Source organism: Papaver somniferum, chromosome 1, assembly GCF_003573695.1.
Source record: "Papaver somniferum cultivar HN1 chromosome 1, ASM357369v1, whole genome shotgun sequence".
NCBI lineage: Eukaryota > Viridiplantae > Streptophyta > Magnoliopsida > Ranunculales > Papaveraceae > Papaver > Papaver somniferum.
In genome coordinates, this window is record NC_039358.1 from 233429243 (window position 1) to 233441435 (window position 12193).

Here is a 12193-nt window from a genome sequence, read left to right on the forward strand (position 1 = left end):
GTCTCAGCGAAGTTAACAATGGTATTGCACAAAAGCGTCGCGGAACAATTTCAGAAACGACATCAGCAAGGATCATGAGAAAGATGTGATAGTTTCGCGAAAATTAGAAAGCTTGTGAAGTAAACATTTGTAAGGTTGCGAGAATGTCGCAAACCATATCCGAAAATAAAGGACAGATTAGCTGTCATCCACTATAGTTTTTCCTTATAAATAGTCATTCTAGTTGTAAAGGAAAGAGAGATCTTTTTTTGAGTGAGAGATAATTAAATAGAAGAGAGAAAATTGAGAGCAGAGACCATTCTTGATTTCTTTATTTTTCTTGTAAGAATATTCAGAAATTAATCAATAAAATTAAGAGTGTAAACCTAAAAATAGGCTGATCAACGATAAAATCATACGAGGGGTATATTGTAGGATTTCCTGCAACTACAACAGTTTTCAAAAAAAATTGGATTGTCATCAAAGGCTCTGTTACGAAAGGTCTAATAAGAAACTGTTGTGAAATGATGGTTGTAAGGTAACAGTTTCTTCCCATAACTGTCATTGTTAACAACTTACGGTATCACTTTTTTAAGAAAACTGTCATCAAAATGTCTATTTTTGTACTAAAGGTAACGTTTGCTTCTCAAAACTGTCGTCGTTGGCAAGTTACCATTACTTTTTTTTGAATAAACTGTTATCGAAACTGTACTAAGGTAACATTTTTTCATGAACCTGTCATGGTAGGTGAAATTTCCTAAATAAAACAGTCGCCGCGTATTATGAGTTCACATTACAATTGGTTGTCGATACGCCAAGTGAGATAACTAGTATGAGAATAACAATAATTATAAAAAGATCTTTTATTGTTTAAATTAATTCAATTAAGATTACAGAATTAGAAAATCTGAATCAAATAAGTTCAATATAAGTTAACTGGAAACAATTTCCATATATACTTAGAAAACCTTATTAACATCTACTCCGTTCATGTTTCATTTTCCAAATCTGAACGAACACACGTATAATGTTATGTCACCAACACTTGAACGTCATTTTCCATTATGTGGTTTATCCATTCTCTTTATACTTCCAGGGCCTCTTCTTCGTAGTACTTGAACTTCCTCTGCAAAAGGAATACAACATAATTACCATTATGTACTGTAAAGCAACAACACGAGAAAAAAGAACACAAATTTTGTGGGAAAAAAGTAGCCTAACATCAGTAGAAGAACAGTTCGACCAGAACCACCAAGCAGAAATGCAAAATAATAAATATCATCAACAAGTACTAGCAAGAAAAATTAGTAGTAAACTATAAAACTAAAAAACTTAAAATTATTAATATACAATATAACTTGTATGTGCTTTCGAAGTGTCCCAGAACATAAGCAAAACCAGTATTTTCTTTACAATATTACAATTACAAAGACATGCATATTCTCGGTGGAACTGATAGTAGTTAGTTCATAGTTCGAGACTTTAAATATCCAAATTATGATTCCAATATTGTAGTTAAAGGTTTTCATATTGACCATGCATGTTCCAGTGTTGTAGTTTTTCGATCTGCATGACTCGGTTTTCCATGAACAAGGGAGTGCTCATTGAGTCAATAATTACAATTGGGCTTAGATGCATATTGTCAGATGATTTTCGGGTTGATAAAAAAGTAAAAGAATATAATAACAAAAAAAGAAAACGTCACAAGCCTCGAGTGAATTTTTCACTTACCCAATCTCATTCAAACACCGATTGAACTGTTGGATCTCTCTTGTCAGTAAGCTAATATTCCGGCCACCTAAATTTGGGTTCGTACGAACAAACTACCAAGCCAAGTAACAAATGAATCCCAACAAATTTATGAGGCATAAAGAATGAACAACACTCAAACCACGTAATCAACAATTTAAAAGCAATTGAGACCAGACCATTCCAAATACTCTTCTATGATTAAATATACAAGATATGGAAATCATACCGACATAGAAATGAAGTACTCATTGATTCTCATCCCATCCATCCAAATCCTGAAAAGTTCCTTCTTGTACCCATTTCTAAATCCGTTTTTGTAAAGTTAAAAATGTTAGAATAATATTGTACAGAAATACTAAATGGACTCAGGAATGCATTCCTCAGAAAATCAAGCTTTATTTTACAAAACCAAAAATTACAAGTAAACGAAACATCAGTGAAGATCATTTCTACCTGAGTCACATCTTAGAATCAATACCCCAAACCGAGAATGATAAGATATAGTCACTCCCCATCTGCAGACTTCTTGCACATTACCTCTGCCAATAAGATTAATTGAGATTTTGGATTACAAACAAAATAATATATGTTCTTCAGAAGATCCACATGGCATGCACTAAGAAAAAAACTGCGTCTAAATCTAAATCCAATGAAAAAAATGAGAATAAAAATCATTCAAACAAAATATAAAACCACCTTCACATGTATATAACCATAGCTACAGATAAAATTCACATAACCAGAGGAAGATTAGAAATTAAGTCACCAGCTATAACTAAACCTAGTACAGAAGCATAAAAACCACTATTTTTTTAACAACACACATTCTAGTGTACCACTTTCACTTATCACTAACCAAACCATATCAACACTCTAAAAGTGTGAAGTTTGAACCAGCGAATTTTTTTATACGAAACTCCCTTGAGGCATCAAATACAAAGATCCTACAACCGATGAATGATGGATGACAAGCTTGAAATCCTACCATATTAAACAAATTAACTTGTTGTGACAAAAAAAATATTCACCACCTTTCCCATTACAGATTGCTAACAAATTCCCATTACAAAAACTAACAAAAAATCCATGATTCTGCCGGTTGCTGCTTCAAAATTTCGATTCAAGCTTATTCTTCGTTTTCTAAATCCCGAAGCCTAATTTGTGATTCTTCTTACTGTGAGAGAAGAAGAACTATGTTTCATAAAGGTACTTTATTCTTCTTCTGAATATATTCAGCACCTTTCCTGTCACAGATACTCAACAAACCCATGATTCTGTCAATAGCTGCTTCAAAGTTTGGATTCAAGCTTCTTATTGGTTTTCTAAATCTCAATGCCTAATTTCTGATTCTTATTACTGTGAGAGAATAAGAACTCTGTTTCATATAAGTACTTTCTTCTTCTTCTTCTTCTTCTTAATCTTCTCATACTAATTTCTGAGTTTTCAAATTGGAGCTTGGAAATTGTCAATTAGGGATCAAATTTTGTTATTATTGTCTGGGGTTTGATAAATTTCTATGTATAATCTACTGATTATGGAGAAAACTTGAATCTTCCATTGGAAAATCCATTCTATGGATTAAGAATCTTAAATTAAATTCATAGGTTTGCTTACTTTGATGTTATTCCTAGTATTTCAATTGAACAAAAAGACTCAACATATCATAAACTAGAGATTTCATACAAATTTTTTTTGAAAACCTATACCTTGTATGGCTGACTACCATCAAGAACCCAATTTTCGCGATCGCTGACCATAATTTCTCCTGAGAGAAGGAATCGAGAGATTCTTCTGGTTTTCTACTGGAGATAAAGAGAGTAAGAGATTTAAAACTCGAATTCTTGTATACAGAGAAGAGAGGAATAAGATCTGCTTGATTAAGCATAAGAATTCTATGGGAAGACAGAGAGACGATTGATGGTTTTGAGAAATTGAGTTGAACCTTTTCTTCTGGGGCTTACAACAAAAGGAGAAGAGGTCGGGAGATACCCGCTAACAAAAACAGAAACCACTAGATAATAACGAGCTCAAACTAACACGATCCTGCGCTTGTGAATGCTTTAGGGGGATTATAAAAATAGTCTCAGTTTTGAATCAGAACTGTCACTTAAATGGATGTGACAGTAATTAAAAAAACTGTTGCCTAAAAGATTACACTTCGATGACAGGTATTATATAGAACAGTTACGATAGCTTGAGAATTGTAACAGTTTATAAACTGTTAATATACATCAGAATACATTAACGTTTTTTACAAAAACTGTCGTTGTATATCTGTTCAGTAACATTTTGAAACTGTCACGAGTTTTCCCCATTATTGGTGTGAGTTCTGATAAAAAACTGTTACATATATCTGATAGCCTATTCTTAGGTGACAGTTCATTAGTGAACTGTCATTGTTTTAGATTCTGAACTGTCACCAAAGCACATATTTGTACTAGTGCATGCAGATGCACTTGCATACCTATCATCAATTGTGGAGTCTGATACCACAAGGTATATCGTTGCCGAATTTCAGGAATTTCCAAGCATTCAGGAGGGTTCTTCTGCAACAAATCTTATGTGCAACAATGAAGTTGGTGAATTTATGCAGGATAATTCACCGGAAGAAGAAGAGAGTGATTCCATGGATATCGAAGACTGGAGATTTCCATATATTCGTTACCTACAAGCTCAAGAACTTCCAGAAGATAAATATCAAGTTGGAAAAAAAATATCAAAAATACATGGAGGTACGTATTGATCGAAGGTGAACTCTACAAAAAACAAATTGCAATGGAGCCATATTTGCGTTGTATGACTCCAGATGTAGGGAAACAGTTGATGGCCGAAGCACATGAGGGATGTTGCAGAAATCATTAAAGTGGAAGGAGCTTAGCACACAAACTATTATCTCAGGGATACTTTTGGCCTTACATGCAAAGGGACGCAAAGAAATGCGCCAATAAATGCGTTCCATGTCAACTGCATGCCCCCTTCTAAAAAGCTAAAGGGAGATGGAAGGAGTTCTTACCCGGAGTCTTCTGGGCATAGAAAACAATACCAAGGCGGTCAACATGATTTCCACCATTTACATTAGCTTACGGAGTGGAAGCTGTAGCTCCAGTGGATTTGCTTGTCCCAACAACAAAAACACTATCCGAACGTTCAGGCCAAAACTCGAAGACCCTAGCAAGAGATAAAGAACTCCTAGAAGATGTTCGAGAAGAAGCATCTAGAAGGTTGGCCATTTATCAACAGTCCATGAAGTTTCAATACAACAAGAAAGTTCGAGAACGGGTATTTCAGCCAGGAGAACAGGTATTACCAAGTCCTAGCACACTTGATCCTAACATTGGAAAGTTGAATGCTAATTGGGAGGGTCCTTACCCCATTGATAGGCCTGCTGGCGGTGGAGCACACTGACTAAAGAAATTCAATGGCCACATAGAGCCAAAACCATGGAATTCTTTCAATTTGAAAAAATTCTATCATTAATATGTAATAATCATTTTCCTATAATAAATAATTTTTATCTACGCTTAAAAGATCAGACTAATATGGATGGATATCCATGACGAGAAGGTTAGAGAACGGCAATGACAATACGGTATTCATATTCTCTAATTAGGAGAGGCATATCTCATGAGGTAAACCTAAACGATTACTTAATTTGTTTGCAATATTCATAATTCACATAAAAGTGCACAATTCATAAACAAATGCATGATGCACACATTTCAGTACTAGCCAGAGTCGTTTAGTAATAACACTCAAATAGCTAAGATCGGACATAAACTTCGGGCATACTAGCCAGAGCTGTTAGACAATAACTCTCGCACAGCTAGCACCGATCCCAACTTGGCTTTGATTAGAGGAAACATTTCAATAAGTATTCCTTGCACGGTCTTAGTCAATACTTGCGCAAATTTACGAGCAAGCTAAACCGATTTAGCGCAGGCTCAAGAATAGCAAGGACCTTGTTCCATGGGCAATGAAACCCCATCTCAGGGAAGTGAGAACTCAACAAAGTGTCTTTGGTTAGACGGAATATATATATAACCTTCGCACAATCTTAGTCAATCTTGCGCGAATTTATAAGCAAGCTAACTAATATTAACGCATGGTTAAAATAAGCAAGGACATCGTTTCATGGACAATGAAACCCCATTCCACGGTAATGAGAATTCAAAATTGGAGAGGTCGCAGAACCAAACAAAAAAGAAAATGATAAAATAACGATTTTATTTCAATAAAGTATCCTAAGTAACAAACTAAAAAAAAATACTAATGCTTCGGAAATGAAATAAAGGCATTTGTGCTTTTTCTTGTGATATTCCTTCAAGTTATCATTGAGATCTTTAATCTCCATATCCTTAAAAGCTATCTCGGAACGGAGGAGCTTGATCTCAAGGTCTCTGTTAGCAAGGGTGGCTCGGATCACGTTATCCCGCTCAGCTGTAGCAGTTTTCAATATTTGATTCGCACGATCCGATGAAGATAGGAGGCGAAACATGTTCATATTGCAGATTCCAAACATTTCTTCCTGGTCAGTAATTTGGGCATAAGCCTGACAATCCCTGGGAAGAATGCGGCCATTTGCCAAGCCTTTGGCAACATCAGGGTCGAAAATGGCAGAGTCCTCTTCGGTGATTCGACCACCATTCGTCTTGACAGGGATTGCCAAAAAATCTGGAGTAATATCAGAGGGATCTATTTCATCAAACAATTCATTCAAGGACTTCTTGTTAGGCGACATCGGAGTGTATGCCGGGAGCCCGATTCATTCTTGAAGAAGACTCAAATCGAGTCAGTAGAAATATTAATGACTTTATTCGGAGATGGAAAAAGTCTCTGCCTCACACACTTCACCTTCATCCCGGGAGTTCTCTTTAGAACCATCTTCTTGTTTGCCTTTCTAGCATTTTCATGAACCAGTACACCTTTTCCTTTTGTCATCTGGAAAGTACAAATTAATGCAATACTTGGTTCCAAGTCACTATCAGTAGTATTTTGAGCAATAATACTTCATAGTTACTGACAGTAGTATTTATATGAAAATAAATAAATAATGAGATAATATATACAGAATCAGAAGGGAGTTTGTTGAAGACCTTTTACAAGACAGCGAAAGCTGCTTTGAAGATGTTCAACAAATAATTGAAAAAAAAAAAAAAACGGAAAATGTGTCATTGGTCCAAATATTTTTAAATCACGGTTTAAATGGACGAGTAAAAAATAGTTTGGGTGAAACGGCCAAAAAAAAATAGTAATTTCATCCTAACTTAAATTTAAAAAATAGCAAGGATGAAACTGGATGCATCCTATGTAAATTAAAAATAAGAAATTTTTTTTTGAAAATGGGCACGATGAAACTGGTTACATCCTGCCTATTTTTACATTTTTGTCCATTTAAACAGTATCAAAATCTAACTGTCAATTTCACCCAGGAATTATTGATTTTGATCTTTTTAACCAATTTTGTGAAAAAAAGACTATTCGGGAGTTGTTGTGATACGTCATTATCACATAAAAATTGCGCAGTCAAATTCATCTTTCTAGTAGCTGAAAGTGGTTGATGTAACTACATTCAAAGCTCCAAGACCATTACTGCCGCATTACACATGGAGCAACCCTTTATATTGAACGTATAATTGTGGGATATCAAAACTAATTGGGGGATAGAGGAAAACGACGAAAACTGAATCCAAATATCAAATCAGGGTCACCCCTTATCTAAGTATTTTTTTAAATCCTAATCTACCCCTCACTAATCAGGTTTAGTGGTTAATAATAATTAGTAAAAATCTTAAGTATTTGTTAAATGATTAGTGTGTACTTGTATTTGGGTGTGAGATGAGAGTAGAAAGATGGAAAAAAAAATTGAGAGGGGATTTTTTTTGGTGAAAGTAGAGGATGATTGTGAAGAGAGAATTGATGTTAAGAGGTTGAAATTTTGATTTTTTTCTTCTTTGAATCCACCATTGTTGCAGCTGAAATAGCTCGGTGCCGGCATTGTATTCAACCGAAAAAACCATGCCGGCATTTGTTGGAAATTTTCATAAATGACCTTCAAAATCTTTTTTTTTTTAATCAGTCCGTTGCCGGCACAGTTAGTTAATTCTCGAGCATGCGGGCACATGATGAAAAGTATCCAGAAAATTGATTTTTTTTCACTTGACTACCGGCGTTGATAGATTTATATCGAGCATGCCGACATTTAGTTCCGGCACTGAATTCATCAGTTCCGGCGATGTAAAAAAAAATATTTCCGGCATGGTCTTCATCACTTCCGGCATGGTCTTCATCATTTCCGACATGTTCTTCATCACTTCCGGCATGGCCTTCATCATTTCCGACATGGTCTTCATCACTTCCGGCATGGCCTTCATCAGTACCGGCATGGTCTTCATCACTTCCGAATGTAAAACAAAATAAATCGTTTTCAAAGTGAGGAGCCGACAGAGAAGGAGAAGAAAATTTGAAACGGAGTGGGGAAAATTTAGAATTTGAAAGGGAATGGGGAACATTTGAGTTTCAAAGCTGTAACCCTAAAAGAGATTAATAAGAAGTGGAAATGGAAATGGGGGATATGTTTTTGTTTTTTGATTTTAAATTTTTTGATTTTTATTTTGATGGAAGGGTGTTTTAGTATTTTCGCCTCAAAAAACACCCCTTAACAGACACTTTTGGTTGGGGGAAGTAATTCATATCCCCAATCAGTTTTCATATCCCCGATTGGGGGTTCAAAAAAAATAAAAGAGTTAGTTTATCAACTTGAAAAATCAATCAAGTGGTAAAGGAATGGACTGGTAGTCCTACCGACTCCTACAAGTGATGGGTTGGTTTTTCACCCCTTCTCTCTCATCTTCGCTTCCACACCTGAAACTAGATATTTTAGGGGTTTTCTCTGCAAACCCTAATAGCCAATACCAAAAATCAGCCATGAATTCATCTTCCCTAATCGGCTAATCTTCGATCCTCCGGCCCCAGAACTCATAAAGTTTCACAGATGTGTATTCGAATTGTTTAATTGTATGGATGATAAATTTGAAGATATTACCAAAGAGATGTTGGTGTTGCTGCTTCTGTCGATAGAATTTATGTCACACCTCAACCTCAATTCTCTGATTTGCGAATTGAATGGTAAAAAGAAGTTTTACTGAAGATTTATTGATGCTGCTGCATGAATCGATATCCGTATATGTCCCACTTCAAGCTTATTCAACCGGAAGACCAGGATTCTCGATTTCTCCTTCTGGCAATTCAATTCATATCTTGCAAAGAAGTTGGACCTCAGTCAAAAAACTCTACCTCTATCGATCTGTTGAAGGTGGATTAGATAACCCAATTCCGAGGTACTACTTTTCTGCTCTATATCAAATCTCTTCAGCTTTATCTTGCAATTAGGGATCTTAAATTATTCAGGTTTCAATTTTAAGGCTCTAGGTGGCATCGTATTATAGCCTCACCGTCTCCATTAACTAACTAGATTTTATTTGTTGCTGTAACCATTACCAAATCCATTCTCTTACACAACCCAGTTTACTGCGCTTACCTATTCAAATACTCTACCAAAACTCATCTTTTCTGGATAGTAATCATCATGCCTCTCCTATTATTTTGTGCATTCGCTTATAAATGGAACTCAATCTGTTCAGATTTATGCATCCTACTTTCGTTTCTACTCTAGTTCCCTTGCTTGTAGTCTTCTCTTATTCTTTTGATTATCTGTGTATTCTTGTATGTTCTGTTGTTCTTGTTGTTGTGTTTGCCATGTCTAATCGTTGGCGAGATGGAAGCCGTGTTAGGTTTTTTAATAATCATGTTAACAATTGGGAGCATAAGCTTGTTGGTGGTTTTTTCACCAGACTAAACAAAAAATCTTTTGATGTTAGATGTGCCTAATTAAGTTATAGGTGGTTTATAGAAGGTGGGTTTCTGTGAGCAAATTTAGTCAGTTCTATTACCTCTTTAAGTTTGAATATCGTCATGAAATGTTAAGAGTGCTTGAGCAGGGGACTAGAGTCATCAATGGTGATATTTTCATGACACACCCTTGCAATCCATATCTGAACCCTGAAACTTTCTCTCTAGATAGTGAAAACTTTGAAATCATTTTGCATAATCTTCTTCCTGAACAAACCCAATACATACATCTCAGAAATAACACCTCCATACTAGGAGAGCTTATCGATTACGACAACCCAATAACATCTCACTCTGGTTACAGCAACATGTATGTCAAGTTAAGAATTAATCTATATCAACCTTTAGTTTATGGTACCCGAGCTCCTAATGACGAGAACGAAGTTAATTAGATTGCTTTCCAATTCCTTGAACTTCCGAGACTTTTGTGCAACTACTGCCACAGATTGGGTCACCTGACTCAACATTGCACAGATATATATCTCCTCACTCATCGTAGAAGGCAATCCCCACCACCAGTTCAACTTGCACCTCATCAGATATTACATGCTCATCCACCTTCACCGGAAGACAATTACTCGGAAGAAGAGAGATTTAATTTAGATGTAGATGAACCAGATCCTGATTGGAATGATTGGAGCCTTGAAGTTCATCCCTCTCCAAACTCTTCAGGTCAAGAACAATCTCCACTCTCTTTTTCTGGAGCAGAACAAGCATATATGGTTACAATCAAGAAGGCTTCAACTCTTTCATGGCTTCTAGCTCCGAATCTACTGATTCAGATGATTTCTATGCTTGGATGAGAAACAATCAAAACCACACAGATCAGGGAAGGGCAAGAAGCAGAACAACAAGTACTAATGAGGAGGATATAAATATGCACAATTCAATTCAACAACCAGTTGAGGTTTCATATCAACAACAACAGACACAACAGAGCCATGTCAACTTCCTAACTTCAGATATTGAAGCGGAGTTTGAGCTAGCCTCTGATGCGTCTTCAAGCTCTGCAAATAGTGTAGCTCGGCCTGGTCATAAGAGGGCTAATCCCGAGCAGCAGGCATATCTTCAATCGTCTGGCATTGGGACATCATCTGCGCCAAACATATCAAGACGAATGGATGTTGAGGAATTGCATCAATGGACATCTCAACTGAATCCTGCAAAACGATGCAAAACAGCAGCAATTAAACCAATCACTCCAGATATCTCGGTCAACAACAATAGCAACAGCAGCAGTAACACAAACCACAACATCTTCTGAAGTTACCAATGCAAGCTTTTAAAGTATGATAAAGTCCATCCATATAAATTATCAATCAACTACATAGAAGTGCGGCAACATTTCTAGGGCCGGTGGAACTCCACCTATATTTTTTGCAATTATCTTTTTTGTTTGTCTGTGACTAAGCAATCTTCTTTTGTGTTTCACTCAGCAGCTGACAGTTTTTTTGGTTTCAGTCTTACCGTTACATGGTATGTCAATTGCAGTTCTTTCATTTTAGTCACTCTTTAGGTTGCTTTTAATAATTTCTAGTTTATAAGGTTAGTCCAGTGTTAGTCTGTTAAATAATTCGAGTCCTCTCTGGTTTTACAGAGTGCTTTTGGGTGTGTATTAGAAAGATAAGTGTTGTATTCAATAGTAGAGGGTTGTTGGCAGTGTATTAGAATCTCTTTGTAGGAGTCTAATAATCCTCAATTAGAATCTCTGAGTTTCTCCTCTCTTTCTTTAGTGTTGGATATAAAAAGTTAGTCTTTTCCTTGGATCGCTCTGATCTAACTCTAACTCATTTTTTCGACAGTAGCATTCGATTCCCTTTACCTCTTTCCACCAGTATACACCCACTCCCTCCCCTCCCCAACCACTATCGTTCATAAGTCTAATTTTTCTTTACAGCCCATTAAATCCCAACTCAATTCCATCGTATCTCCTTTTCTCCTGGACTTTTAAGCCAAAACCCAAAATTTTACGGACTTAGTGAACCTTTCTTTATATACAACCTCACTTACACTCAAACCCATACCCCACCCTCTTCTAGCAAACCAAAATAAAATGAATATTTTATCTTGGAACTGTCAAGGAATAAATAACCCAACCACAATTCAACATCTGAAAGGAATCATTTCCTTACACAAACCTGATATTTTATTCCTTTCTGAAACTCTTGCAAATGAAAGGCATATGTCAGGATTGGCTCAAACCCTTCAGTACCAAACCTTTCCACAGTACCCAAAACTAGAAGACGAGGCGGTCTATGCCTTATGTGGAAAAACAACATCAACATTCGTATTCTAAAACAATGCCAAAGTTACATCCATACTCTAGTCACTCCATCTAATCAAGAACAACCATGGCTATGCACAGGATTATACGGCCCTCCACAAACAGATGCGATAATCGATTTATGGCAAGATTTCCCATCCATCTTTCCTGACAATAACAACACGGCTTCATGGATGCTCATTGGTGACTTTAATGAGATAATGAATCAAGCGGAGAAAAAAAGGTGGCAGAATGGTGACATATAGTCAAACACAGCCATTCCTCATAATG

At 36.2% G+C, this 12193-nt stretch overlaps 1 protein-coding gene across 2 annotated transcripts; it reads left to right on the plus strand.

Annotated features, from left to right (window-relative positions):
* Nucleotides 1-8509: 8509 nt before the first annotated feature.
* LOC113319236 lies at nt 8510-11363 on the plus strand. Of its 2 annotated transcripts, none has more exons than XR_003345259.1 (2): nt 8510-9068; nt 10114-11363. XR_003345259.1 is itself a non-coding variant. In XM_026567508.1 (2 exons), exons 1-2 carry the CDS (start codon nt 8854-8856, stop codon nt 10440-10442), a joined length of 573 nt encoding a protein of 190 aa, XP_026423293.1. In that variant the 5' UTR covers nt 8510-8853; the 3' UTR covers nt 10443-11363. The 2 variants fall into 2 exon arrangements, 1 of the variants encoding a protein (XP_026423293.1); XM_026567508.1 differs by having other exon boundaries at nt 10085-11363.
* The last annotated feature ends 830 nt before the right edge of the window (nt 11364-12193 follow it).